At 42.7% G+C, this 14,795-nt stretch overlaps 1 protein-coding gene across 2 annotated transcripts in view; it reads right to left on the minus strand.

Moving 5' to 3' along the window:
• VMP1 (vacuole membrane protein 1) overlaps window positions 1–14,795 on the minus strand; it is a 57,179-nt gene that overhangs the window by 27,693 nt on the left and 14,691 nt on the right. The window contains exons 6-8 of one of the 2 annotated variants that reach the window (XM_031059825.1): window positions 7,330–7,497; window positions 3,347–3,356; window positions 3,225–3,307 (exon numbers count right to left, since the gene is read on the minus strand). In XM_031059825.1, coding sequence (XP_030915685.1) covers window positions 3,225–3,307; window positions 3,347–3,356; window positions 7,330–7,497 — 261 coding nt within the window. Of the gene's footprint in view, window positions 1–3,224; window positions 3,357–7,329; window positions 7,498–14,795 lie in introns of both variants that reach the window. The other variant, XM_031059824.1, reaches the window with a different exon arrangement.

Consider the following 14,795-nt stretch of genomic DNA (forward strand, 5'->3'; position numbering starts at 1 on the left):
TGATAGTAACATAGGCAACTAGAAAATATTTTTACATGGAAATTTGGCTGCGGGCAAGGCTGCACAGAAGCAAAGCCCCGATGTGTAAATCATTAGTTCTTAAAGAAATGCCACTTAATGAAGCCAAACACTCGGAGCCATTAAGGATTAGATATTCAAAGATATCAGTACTTTCTCCTCTTAGCAAGGAGCACCGGGATACAGCAGGGCCCACGCACTGTCACCGGGTACCCTGAGGGAAGCTGGCACCAAAAGTTGCTTTTTCACTCCTCAGCTTGAAGTGTTCCAGCATGACAGAGAACCGAGAAAAATTACCAAGCAGCAACTATTAAACTGGCAAAAGAGAGTCCCTGCTCACGTGTGTGGGACAGAAAACTGCACCAAGTGTCGGTGACTGTGTCATTCCCAAAGTGCTGCCCCAGCACTGAGCACTCACTTCCCCTAACTGAAGCTGCTTTGGGTGGCTGCACTGGAGATACTCCCTGTGGCCAAAAGGGAGCTCTGATAAAACCTCCCTTCACTCTGGAATCCGACTGGAACGGAGCTAACAGCAGCTGAGATGCTGTTTGAAACGCTGCTGGGTTCTAAACCCTGCCCTAAGTATGAACAAATCCCAGCTGGGGCGTGCTGGGCTCTGCCTTGTGGCAGCTCTGGGGACAAAGAAAAGCCAGAAAAGCCACCCCCTTGTGCAGGGCACGGCCACGAGGCAGCTGTGACACTCCCTGCAGGAACTGGGACTCGCTGGGGAGCACACAAAGGGACACCGAGGAAAGAGAAGTGAGTGTTCCTTTAAAAGAAGGGGCTTTTTCTCAAGTGTGCTAATGGGAAGTACAGCACAGACACATCGGCTGCAGGTTAATGAGCTCTCTCAAAAGCCAGCACAAGGAGACAGGTCACTCAGATCTGACATTCAGGACAGAAAATCCATCAACAGACTCTTTAAAGTAAATGGCATTTTACTCTGTGCTGCTCTGAATGGAGCACTAAACCTTTACGCTCTTTAATCCTCTTAGGTCCCTTTTTTGGCTGTTTTCTTTTGTGGCCCAGCCAGGAGCATATTCCCCCTCCCAGATCCTTCAGGCTGGATGCTGTAGCCACGATCTATTCTCACCAGAGAAGATGCTCATCTGTTTCTCCAAATTACCATTGTTTTTGAGAACCAGCAGCAATGAGCTCTCTGAACAGCTCACACGCAGCAAAAACGTCAAAGCGGCTGGCTCTGCCTCATGGGCAAAGAGCAGCTCAGCTATTCTTCAAAATCCAACACCCATCCCCAAACCTTTCCAAAAAGCTGGGTGCAAGGAGACCTTTCTACTGAAAATTGCTCCTGTCACTTGACATGGAGCATTTGCAGCATCCCCAAGGCACAGGACACTTGTCACAGCCCCCGTGTGAGGCTTCAGACTCTGAGTGGGAGAAAGCTGATGGAGGTAATAACAATTGTTAATGAGCAATTGAAAAATAGACATCAGCACTGCTCATGAATACAAATTACAGGGCAAAGAGTGATAAGCTAGGCTGGAGATTGGGATTTGCAGAGGTCATAGGAAAGGCAGGCCTGTCTCCCACAGACATCCAGAGAAAACATGATTGAAGCCAAAAGGAAGTCATATTAGCAAATGGAAAAAACTGAACTGTCAGTTTTATGAGCACAATACAATTTAATCGGATTGTCAAAGCCTCATGTTAAAAGAGTTTATAGAAACCAAACCACAAGTGGAGTTTGAAAGATTTTTTTTTTCCTGGCTGTCCATCCACAAACAACACGCTTCAATCCAAACTCAATTGCCAAGAAAATAAAATCAAAAGTACTGGTAAATAACAGCATCATTTTCCTTCATTAATTCCACAAGGCCAGTTGTTTACTCCAGGCAGTCAATACAGCTATAGTTTGGCCTGGCCTGACAAAATGCTCTCTAGCAAAAAATTTTCTTCCCAAGAATCTCACTGTGCCTTCTGGAAACCATCTCTGGCTGCTCCCACAACTATACACACATATAATTTGCTGGGAGAGTTTCAGTAAACACAGATACTGAAGTCATGTACTGAACTGGTTTCCTTGTTGTTTTTTTTTACCACAACTTGATTTTCGTACAGTTAAGGGATTACTTTGCAAAGCAAAGATTGATGGGAGACAAAAGAACAAAGCAGATTCTTTTTTCCCCCTGCTGCATCTTTAAAAAAAATAGAAGAATTTACTATTTATAATAGCAGAAAAACCCTCTGGAACCTTCTAGTAGGGGGAGGCTTTTGGGAAACACAGGGTTTACTGTTAGAATTACTAGATTGCACTCAGTATTTCCAGACAAACCACTTTCATGGAAAAGCTTCATCCATTTTTTTGAAGGAGGGAAAAGAAAAGTGTATATTTATCTCCAGAAACTACCCTGGCAGAGGAGTTTAAAGACATCAGTGCATGGTAAATAGCATCTGCTGGTTTTTAACAGCAGTCTCATGACCCGTTTCAACTTAGTGGCAGACAAAACAGGATAAGAAGGAAAAATACAGAGGGAAAAATTCGGTGGCAAACAGCATGAGGAAAAAATGTTTGATTTGGTCTAAAACACTATCAGGAACTCATGACCAGGATGCAAACTCCTGACCTGAAGGAAAAACTATCCACAGCAGTACCTGACTGATGTGCTGCATCAACTGCAAACTGTGCACTATTCAAGCCCTGGAGAAAATAAATGACAAGAGCAACAAAAAGGGACTTGGAGCAGTTTTGCTGCATTTCCACATCAGGAAATATATTTCCTCAGGCTGATGAATGGGTCACACACTGGTCCCTGAGGGTGTCAGTGGCAAGGCAGGCAAATGTCATCTGAAAGGGATGAGCTGAGGCTGAAAATCATCTCTGGCCCAGGGAGGATTTCAATGCAGCCAGAACAACGAGGATTATGGAACAGCAGCTCCTCTGTCCCTGTTTTCCCAGCCCAGTGTCTCCCTACCTTTATTGTGCTGTTCTTGGAACTCTAAATAATTGCAGTACTTGCAGCAAATACTTGGCTGCACTATTTTATCTGCTCCAACAAGCTGCATTTTTGTCCTGCCATCAGCACAGGTATCACCCAGTGCAAGATCTTTTTCCATCTCTGGGAAGTCTGTTGTGAACTCACACCAGCTGATTCTTTGGCCCCCTCTCATTTAACTGGAATGGTTATTTACCCCCTGTAAGTTGCTCTGTGTTTCGTGCTCTCTGTTGTTTTACACACTGTCCTTACTTGTGCAGTCTCTGCGTGTTCCAGCATCTCCTCGAATTCCTGGTACTCCTCATCATCAGGTTCGGCACCCGACAGCCGGGCTGCCCTTGCCATGAAATAGGGGGGCAGCTCTCCAATGGCTGTACCAGCACCCTGGGAAAAGAACAATCCTGATTGATTTTCCTGTTTATTCCCAAACACAAAACATGTGACACGCACAAATCTCGTGGCCGTTCTCTGAGCCGACAAGACCAGCTGTTTGGAGCAGTTTGCTTTCACCCACCAGGTCAGAATTCCCATCATTTCCAACAGAATGCTGCTCCTTTGAATCCCTATTTCCCTTTATTTCCCTGTGCAGGGGAAAGCCTGGGGGTTGCAGGGTCAAGCAGACAGGATCTGTGCATCCCGTGGAGCGGCGCGTGGCCGGAGCCATGGGAGGCTGGAGCTGGTGGCTCTGCTGTCCCCCACATCCCTGCTGTCCCCCCCATCCTGAGTCAGCACTGCTGTGTCTCACCCCACCACATGATGCCAGACACATTCCCCAGCATGTGACAGCCCTTGATCCCCAAGGGCCTCCAGAATAATCCGGGAGCTCCTCCCCGGTGCTGTCCCGGCGTTTGCTTGTTCAGTCATGAGACTCTGGGCAAGTGTTTGTTAGAAAACAGACTCAGGTTTTACTACAGCAAGGAAAAAAAAGGTTAAGCAAAGCCTGAGCTGGAGTTTTCCCTCTCCTTCAGCTGGGATAGCTGGAGCCAACCCCAGATGAAAGGACGGCTGCGTTCTCACCGCAGGAAAATTGTATTTGTTTTCTCAGGACATCAAATGACTCATTTCAGTCTTGTGGGCAAAGGCAGCTTTAGCTTAAGCAAGGGAAAAAAGAGAGGCAAGCTAAGATTGAACATATGGATAAACAGAGGCTAATGGAACAGGAACTTGGAATTAACTCAGGATGGTTTAAATTTAGGGCAGGTAAGAGACAATAGTTGGGCACTGCACGGGAATGTGCTCCCTGCAGATGGCTTTTCTCTCCCAGGGTCAGCAGTGAGTAACAAATGCTTTTCTCCTCCTTTGAAGCAACGTGAAAGCTTTTCAATTTCCTTTGTTCCTGCTCTATGCACAGCTGCAAGCAAGAATTCCAGCTGCTGTGGATATTCCAAATCAACAGGTTGTGGTTTTAAATACCACGGCAGTTAAATTCTCAGTTTAAGCACCCGAAGTGCACACAGGCCTCAAATGTTTATGCCCTTGTTTTCCACAGAAGAAAAAGTTTAAATGACTGCAACAAGCTGAACTTCATTAATCTGCATATTTCTGGCACAAGGGGAAGATAAGCCTGAAAACAGTAGCAACAACACTTCAGAAAAATTAACTTGAGGTTATGTTCTCAGGGTGATGCAAGAAGAAAAAGTCACATTGCTCCTCCAGGCTCTGCCAATTTGCTTTGGCTTCGTTCTGTGAACTGAGGAAGAAGTTTGCATGTGTGTACTGGACATGAACTTTCTTTAAATTGGATAAGTCACATGCTCATTATTACAAAACATTTCAGAAGTGCAACAAAAATCATATGATTTCATGTCTGCTGGAGATAGGTTCCTTAAGTGCATGAAAGCAAAAAAAGGAAAAAAAAAGAGCAAAAGCAGCAATTAAGGGCTCCAAACCAGTAACTATTTAACTGCTTTTTGTAACATTAGATATTTTCCCCCTTTAACTCTGAATGCCAGTTTTACATGGAGATCCCTTGGACTCACAACAAACTGGAAAGGCAAATGCTAATCAAAATTCTTTTACATTCAGAAAAGGAAACTGGGAAATGACTCCACTAGAAAGAGTCTTTTAAACAGATTTGATCCTGCTCAGGACACAGGCAGCCTGTTCTGCTAATCCCAAGCAATTAAACATTTTTATTCTTTCCCCTTATTTCTTGTAAAAAACCAAAAAGGCTGCAACACATTAAAAATATAGGGCACTATTGAATTCCTGGTCCCTGTGGGATGGGAGGCTGTGAAAACTGGCATTCACCTAAGGATTGTTCCTGAGCCCTTCTGCAGGCCAGGGCTGCTGGAGCCAACTTTTACAGGGATTGCAAAAAGCATCATTTTCATCCCACCTAATAACTCAGGGAGATTGCATCCTTGCAACACTCATTATCAGCAGCAATGGCCAGCACTGCCATGCTGGGGACAAGGAATGATTTTAATCTCTGCCTGAAGTTGGCTGCTGATGGTTTGGTGACCCTTGTGCAGATAAATGCTCACATTTCACCCCACAGGACACTCAGCCTGGGCAGCTTTACAGCCACAGCTCTGCAAAGTCATCCTGGGGTGAGCTGCAAAAATCAGCTTTTTCACCTTCTGGAAGTCCCCTTTCTCTTTGCTAAGTGGACATTTAGCTTAAGAGTGACAGAATCCAAAATAACTTTCTTCCACAGCTTCCATAAGAAGTGAGCTGGAATTAGGACAAAAGAAACACTCTGGAAGCAGAGCAGCAGCAATTGCCAACTTGATTTGGCTTACAGGAAATTAGCAAGCAATGTTTATGTACTCAGAAACATTCCAAGAAAGCATAACATTACACGAGACACCAGGGGAGGACAGAGGATGCTCCCCAGGGAACAGCCAGAGGAGACAGAGTTCAGAGCAGAGGTAGCTGACAGGGAATTTGAAGAAGGGGGGGGAAAGGGTGAAAAAGTGGGATACAAATGTTCCTGTTCCCTTGGCCTTTCCCTAATCTAATCCAAGGAGCTCAGAGCACGAAGGCACTGCCTGTTCTCCCCCATGGCTGCTCCGGAGGACACGAGATTCCAACTCTGCTCTCTCAGTTCTGAACTTAATTCTCCTCATAGCTCAGTTTTTACATGCTGCAGATGAAGCAAGAGATGTTTACCCTCAGCTGCATTTTTATTTTGCAACCCTAGAAACGTAGCTGTAAATGCCATTTTTATTGCTTGTCTCTATTAAACAGATTTCAGCAGAGGGGGATGAGGAAGAAAATAAAAAGAAATCTTAGATATATTAATAGTCTTGTAGGTATTTGTGTGATTAGCTACTTACTGAGCATTCAGGCAATTCTGGACTTTCATTAAGAGTCAAATTTAAGCTGTACTTTGCCTTTTGACAGGGCTGTGAGTCCACTTTCTCTGTTACTATTTTGATTTTAGTCTCTAAACTCACACAACCTGACTGGAATTTTTGTAACTAACACAACAGCTGCTATTTAAGAAATTGTAGTGACCAGTTGCCTTATATATTAAAAAATACCAGGGCAGGCAGATACTGTTTTTAGAATTTCCTTTCCCTGCATTTGAGTTGGACAACCAAGAATTTAGTAATTAGATCACCAGCCAGGACAGGAAGTCAGCAGCAAAATAAAGTTAATTTGGCATGTAGTTCACAGCAGATGCATCTGTGTAAACTGCAGTTCAAAATGATCTACATGTAATGAAAAAAAACAGCCTGGCCAACCAAAATTCTCCAAAAATTAAACTTCTACAAGAAGCTGCAGAGAAAAAAAAAAAAAAAGAGGAAAACTGAAAGGAAGTTCCAATGACAGAGTTCCCTAAGACCCTGATTCACTTAAACAGGAAAAGCTGCTCAGCTTTTAAATGAAAAGTGGAAGCAGGCAAAGAAACAGAAATAAAATATGTAAAAATGTGGAAAAGAACACTTTTAAATTAAATCAAATTTAATTAAAAATGTCTATATTTTATTAAAATATGTAAAAATGTGGAAAAGAACACTTTTTAATTAAATGCAATTTACCCCTGCAGCCCAGAACAAGCTGTGAGATGAGGTCCTGAGTCCTGCAGATGAGAACTGCAGCTTCACTCATGTTACAGCTCCAAAATTACTGCAATTATTTCTTGCTTAGCCCTAAGAGCTGGGGTGCAGACACCTTCCTAAAATTTACTTTTTACATCAACAGCTTTCAAATTCTCTGCTGGTATTTAGGAAACTGCAGCTGATAGAAACATCCCAGGAAAATCCTATTAAAATGATCAGGGTTAAAAAGTTCACTTCTCACATTACCTTGGGCATCATGATTTTGCTAATTGAGGAATTTTTGTCAATTGCTGGCATCAGAAATTAAACAGACAAATGGAAACTGCAGATTTTTAAAGAAGCCTTACCCACATGCAGGCCTCCAGCCTGACTTTTGAGATGATTGCCCACAAGGAGATGGAGCCTTCAGCTGTCTCCTCATCGGGGCAGATGATTTGATCCGGGTAAGGAGGCTCAGGGAAATTCACAGAGTTACATTCATAGGCAGCAAGAGTGACTGAGGCTATGTGTGGACCCTGAAAAATAAAAAAATAAAATTCAATTGTATTTTATGTTAGAATAAAAATTAAAATTAGCCACCACCATCCCCAACATTTGTCCCTAGGCTAAAACTTAATGCTTCTCTCTTTAAATAATGCTATTTATGTAAAATTTTTGTTTGTTGGAGTTTTTTTTAAGACTATCTTAATCACAATGTTGAGCTACTAATATACATTTAAAAAAATTAAATATTTATTTTGACCCACTGAAATATTAGGGAGCCTTTCAGCTTTTGCCCTGCCACTTAGAAGGCTGACAAAGAGAAATAAGAATCCTTACTTTAAAAAAAAACCAGGAATTTTCAACAATTTTGCAGTGTTCTCCTTAAGGTATTTATGACCTACAGCTTTATTAGAGGAGGTGTTTTCCCTACTGCTGCTTTTAGAGGATCAGGCATTTAAATTATATATTGATTTTTTTAATGACTGGGTTTAATGACATCTTGCAGCAGACTTTGCTAACTTCTGTATTTTTCTCCAACAGCCAGTTGTTTAATTTGTGTCTGTTTTTTCTGAGCAAACAAGAAAAGGACCTCAGTGCCTTTTGCTAAAAAATGGTTTGAAATGTAATTCCAAACTTAAACATTATTTAAATACCATTTAACTGAATTAATTCTAGTTTCCATCTTACACTGAAAGATTTTTTTGGACAAAACTCCAAATAAAAGGAGCATAAAAATCTACTCAAGAAATGAACTGCTACATAGTTTAAAAACCTGAAAGAATTGCCATTATTTTTAATACAAAAGAATTGAGAAGCAATTTAAACAATCTGAACAACCAGACATTGTAGCTACAAAACAATCACTTAACAAAGGTCATGGAAACACTGTCCAGGGAAGAGGGAGGGGACAAAAAATAAAATTACTGCATTAAAGTGAGGTCTTTAAGTAAAGCCACACATTTAAATAAATTTAAAAGTTTCATTAAGTGCGGAACAAATGACACAAACCTTGACTTCTGCTAGTCATTATTTGATGGGTTTTGACATCGTGCTGGGAAATATTGCCAGCAATTTTCATTTATGTTTTTATCTGCAATCTGAATTTATTTTCATTTTATTAGAGCAATAGGGGAGTCTGATACACCCCCAAAATATCAAAGGTGAATTTGTGAGAGAGCAGAGGGAAAGTGTGAGAGAGCTGAGCCCTGCCCAGGCTCCCTTTGAAATGCAGGAGCCAGGGACACATCCAGCCCCAAAAGCTTCATTTGCACATTAAAGGGTGAAATTCCAGCGGAGCTCCAGCACTCCTGGGTTTGCTGGGGAGATTCCCTCACCAACATTTCACAGCAATGACATCCACACTGCCATTCTGCAGTGGCACTGAATTAAGAATGTGGAAATAAAATACCAGTTATATTTTCTGTATGGCAGCTGCAACTGCTGTTGTCATATGCAAACAATTCCAAATAAACCCATTCTTCTGGCATGCAACTGGTAAAGGACAAGCTGCCCTGAGAGCAAAAAATTGCTTTTATTGATTCCTTGCTGCTTTACAGGAGGCTCGTTCCAAGTGCTTGGGTGTATTTTCGATTGCAGAAATCCAAAACCTGTGAGATGATAAATGAGGCACAGCCTCTCCTGAAGAGAAGAAAAAAGTTTAACGAAATAAAACTGAAAAAGAAGGGATCCAGAAACTGATACACAAGAGAGATTTTGATATGGAAGGGAGAAAAAAGACTGGAAGAATGAACCAAGGAGTAATAATTTATATTATTAATATTTCTATAGGCCATAATGGCAATAAACTTCTTGGTAGCTGTAGCAAGATCATCTCCACAGCAGCTTCAGAGCTAAATAAATAACATCTCTAATAACATCTCTCTCTTTCACTCATCAAGGGCAGATGCAAAGAGATTTGAAACCTCCCTAAAACTGTAAAGTACATTTATGGCAAACCTGGGAGCCCTTTCTCACTGTGAAACTTGGAGGATTTAATCCCATCCCCTCTTTGCCCCTCCCTGGGTCTGACAGCTACCTTGGGACAAAAAAAAGGTCTCAATCCCAAAATTAATGGTTTTCACCTGCAGAAATTTGTAGTGAAACTCTCCTGAAGGGCAGGTTTGCATGGAGGAAATTCCCCCGTGTTTGAGCTGTAAATGACAATTCCCTCATTCCCTGAGGCCATGGCCAAGCAGTGAGATAGGAAATCCAGAGGTGCGGCTTTCACTTCCACAAAATTTGGAATACACAGCACAGAGGAACTACAGCCAGCTTATTTAGAATAGCAAGAGACAAATTTTATCACTATTACCAGTAGTGACAAGCAGCCCCCAGCCCTTGCAAGGCTTCAGCATCACCCAAAACCCTTCCCAAAGTGCACCCAAGGTGGATAAAGCAGGTCCTAAAATCCCAGGGGAGCACACAAGGACAAAATGCCCGAGTGGAGATGCTGCAGGAACCTCTCCCAGCAGAGCTGCCACCCTGCAAGTGGCTGAACACCCTCCAAAACCTCCTGTTGAGAGCCCTCCCAGTCTCAACAAATGTCTGCAAAAGGAAAAATTTCACAGGGAGAAGCAAATGGAAAAAAAAAAAAAAAAAAAAAAAAGAAAAAAAAAAGGCATTTGACCAAACAGCTGCAAACGGCCACCTGAAGGCCAGGCCAAGGGAACAGAACTCTCCCAGAGCAATGTAAACAATTCTATAATGGAAAAAAGTTGGAGTGGTGGAAGCCACAGAAGCCACATTTGAACTGGAATGAGGAATAAAGTGCAAATGGTTTGTTCAGAGGGATGAAGTGTGGCATGGAAGGGAGGCAGAGCAATCCCCAGTCCTCCTCTCCTGTCTGGCTGTCCTGGGGGTCACAGGGACTCTGTCCCAGGCCAGGCTCAGAGCAACACCCCAACATCTGATTCTGGAGCTCCCCAAACCCTGGGTGCCTCCAAGCAAAGCTCAGCTGAACAGGTCCGGGGCTGGGAGGAGAGCAGGAGCACTGGGGGGTTCATTTCTATTTCTGAATGGAGCAGGGACCAGCTTCAAACAGGCTCGAGGTGCCACCTTTGGAAAAGCCCTGACTCTACAGCCAGGAGGATTCATTCTCATCCAGTTTTTTAATCCTCTTCACAAATAACACCTCCTCCACCCTCCTCCTCCTCCTCCTCTGTGTGGGGCTGCAGGAAATACCGAGTGCTTTGCCTCCCTGCAATATTTCAGTTTGTTACAACACTTGGGGAAGTCCTCTCAGATGTCCCCCTTGGACTGGGACTGTAGCTCTGCCTTTGAAAAGGACAAAACTGCTTCAAACCCCATCACACCCAACACTAAATCCCAGGCAATTCACAAGTGCTCCTGGCCAAAGCAGGAAAACTCAGGGCATGTAAGATCCTGAACACAACTGTCCTTCCCTCACCCTCTTCCATTCCAAAAAATCATATTTTTTTCCTTTTAAGCCGCAGGAGGCACTAAAAAAGGATTAAAGAGGAGAAACTGAAATGCATTCTGCTGACTGGGGTGAGAAGCATTTGCTTGCCACTGCTGAGGAGCAGAAGGAGCCTGTGGTCAGGCCGGAATGTGATGTGTTAGAAATATCTGTACAATTTGCAAATCAAACAAGACAGGATTTGCTCATCGAGATGAACTCAACATAAATCTATTTCTTAGCAACAGCAGTTCAGGGGAGTTTGGAAATCCCTGTCTGCACAACCCTGATGTCTCAGAGAAGGTAACTTTGAACTCTTCAACTCACGGGCCTTCAAAGGAGTTTTATTCCAGTGGTTGAAGGCACCCAAGTTGGAATGGCACAGAAATAAGTTAATTAAAGTGATGTATTATGAAATTTCTGGAAAGCAAAAAATATTTTTATCTGTAAATTATGCTTGGAAATTCATCTGTGGAAGTAGAAAGAGACAGCAGCCACATGTAAAAAAAATCACGAGTTAAATCCTTAAAAACTTGCTGATCTGTGTAATTCTTACAGCAGAAAGTCTTTGCCATAAGGAAAAGTGACCGAATATCCAATTAAAAATGAATCATATTTTCACATTATTAATCATTCTGAGCACCTGGACTGGGAAGTCAATTAAAGCTCCAAACAAATCCTGTATCAAGTGTTGGTTTCTCACATGCCCCTTGACAGAACAGCCAGGCTGCTCAAGTGATACAAGAACAACCACATCTAATTTTAACCTTTTATTTTTGGGGAAGATATAATTTTAGACTGGATTTAATTTAGAAACATTTCTCAAAGAAAAGTGATATGTCTGCCAGCAAGAAAAATATTACCCTGAACTCCTTGCTGAACTTAATGCACTAAAAATCTGTTTTCCTCCATGGATATACTGCTCTTCACACTGGGTTCAAGACTCAGCCTTTGCACAGGGGGGGAACAAGTCATGATGCATTTGATGGAGATAAACTGGAAAAATAAAAGTTTGCTTCTCATGGGAAACATCCTCTGAGTGGTGCCCCAGGCCACGACTCATCCCATACTTATCCATGAAGTCATTACACCTCTCCAGAAAGTCCCACCACACTCACAGCATCTTTTTTATCTCTGAGAGCAGTGGACAAGTACCCACAGACAGAACTGCTCTGTGATTAAGAGGGAGAAGCTTGGTCTGGAAGTGGCTGGTAAATAAGTGCAGTTTGTCTGTCTGTCTCTCCTACGAGATTAAAATGTCTCATGATTTTATAACGTCTGGAATGTGGTGCTGGCTGGAAATCAGGGCTGGGGACAGAGGATCCTGTACCTAGAGCATCCTCAAGTGACACCAACATCCATCAAGTGGTCAGGGCTGGGCTTAGAAGACCTTCACAGCGTTTCAAGCTGTGGATTAATTTTACACTCACGTGGCTGTGGTGAAGTTTCTATTCCCACTTCAGGCAAGCCTTGCCCCACAGTGCAGAGCTGATGGAAATTCCAAATGATCATCACAACCTCTGAATTTGACTAAACAAGAGCCACTGAGGGAGCAGCACATGGCACAGCTGTCTCTGTAAAGGACCATGGTGCTGCTCTAAGGAGTAACATGAAAAGCAGATTTTTTTTTAAAGCTGCACCTACATTACTTTCTGTAGAAACAGAAAGACTCATGTCAGGGGGAGGCACAATTGCAAGAATTCAAATTTATCTTCTGCTGCCAACAGAAAATCATTAATAAAATCATAAAACACTCTGACAGTGTTCTCTCCTTGCCCTTCCCTATCCATCCCCTCATTTCTAAAGAGTAAACCTCAGCATTTATTCAAACTGCCACCAGCAGTGGTGATTGGCTTTAGAACCTCCAATTAGAGACTGTTCTGCACAATTATCGTTATCTTCAACCTGCTCCAGGAAGCAGGACATGAAAGGTATAAAGTTCAGGCTGTGCATAAAAAAAACCAAACCAAACCAAACCAAAACAAAACAAACAAACAAAAAAAAAACCTTAGAAACTCCAAGGGAACAAATGAGGAGAAAGTACAGTGTGCCCTCCCAGCAGAGACCTGACAGAACAAACGTTGAGGAAGTGGAGAGCAGATAATGAAAACTGGGCGTCAGCTTCTAAAAGGTAAAGTCCATCAACCTTCAGGAGGAAGAAAAGGGTGCAGCCACCATCCCATTAACTGCTTCACCATCCCATTAACTCCTCCAGCACCCCAGGACTGCTCTTGCACAGCCTGACCCAAGGCAGCAGTGCTGGATTTATTCTCTGTAGGTATCTACAGGAATCCAACACAACAGAAGCACTCAGGGGAACCAAGACTTAAATGAAAGTCTTTCTCCCTGAAAACAGCACTTTCCACCTCAAATTTTTAAAGCACAAGCGAGCCACCAGAAGATTTAAGGAACACCCAGATTGCACAACGGATTCAGCAGCAGTGTCCAGTTAACTCAGCACACCCTCCCAGTTCATCAGGGCGTTATACAGATCAATGCTGCAGTTCCAAGCAGAACAGAGCCCAGGTGTGCTGGTTGCAGGAATTTCTGGGGAGATAATTGCAAAACTGATTTTTAAAAAAGTTTTATATTGATTCACGTATTCCAGGATTTTTCAGTTCGTTGTAGAAAGCTTAGGACAGCTGGAGGAAGTAGTTTAAAAACAGGAAAGAAACAAATGACAGAGTAAGAGACAAAAACGACCCTCACACAAACAGGCTCCACTTCAACTTATTTTAGACTTGATTTCTGCCTTTGCACCCTCCACGTATTTTTCTTTCAACCACCTCAGCAATTCAATAGCAGTAACGTGAGCACAGGTATTAGACAGAACCCTTTTTTTATTTCCTTTGTTTTAGGCTTGCAAACTGACGTGTGAACTGGAGAACAGAGAGGGCTGGAAATGAACACCTCACTTCACAAGAAGAATTCAGCGCTGAGAAGGGGAGCACTGCTGCACCTCCCACCTGGCTGAGGCAGCTCAGCCTTTGTTTCTCACTTTTTCCTTTACACACAGAACCATCGTTTTCTGGGTTACTCACAATAGTTTTGAGTGATCTGTGTGGAAAGAGCAAAACCTCTCCTGAAGCTGATAATTACTATGAAAATACTCCTGTGTTAGTCACAAGGAAGTAAATGGAGAAAAAAAAAAGAGAATAAGTCGTGTGGGTTTCTAAATTATTCTGTCTACTTCATAAAAGTGGAGTAAGTCCTGTTTCGTGAGCTTCTCTTTTACGAGGGATTTAAGTAATTTTTATCATGAGTCTTCTTACAAGCTCAGCTCCTGGAACAAGAGAACTAAAAGGAATTAGGTTTGACTTTAAAAAGCTTTTAGTAGTCCTGACAGGAAACCGTTTATTTGTGTGGGTTTGTTTTTTTAAAAATTATTTACACCACCAACATCTTTTTTTCCAAGATAATGGACTCATTATTGCACAAGTGTCTGGCTTTTAAATCTTCAAATTCTAACCTAAACCAGTTTGGGTAGGGCCAACACAGGGCTCATTTCAGCTGCAAACTCTGACTGTTTGGGGAGGCCAGAATGTGACCCCTGGGTGAGGGGAACCAATTCAGAATGAAAGTGAGATGCTGAGCCCTTCAACCAGACAAACCCAGCCCTGCTCTCTCAGGGCAGCACAGGCAATAAGGACACTGCCTTTTCTCTTTAAAGGCACATTTCTGCTCTTTTTTATTTTTTCTATATTTCTGCTCTTTATTTTTTTGCTGTGCCCTCTTCCACTCTGCTGCCGAGCAACACTGTAAGAATTCCTGACAAACCCACATATTCCAGAGTTGAAATATCCGGGCTGGACCTCGGCACAACCATTGCTATTGTACCTCACATTTCCTGTTTGTGCTCGCCCAGGGCCCGGCCACCAGCACCAACCCCCTCAGCAGCTAAATCAAAATGTACCC

Source organism: Geospiza fortis, unplaced genomic scaffold, assembly GCF_000277835.1.
Source record: "Geospiza fortis unplaced genomic scaffold, GeoFor_1.0 scaffold538, whole genome shotgun sequence".
Classification (NCBI taxonomy): Eukaryota; Metazoa; Chordata; class Aves; order Passeriformes; family Thraupidae; genus Geospiza; species Geospiza fortis.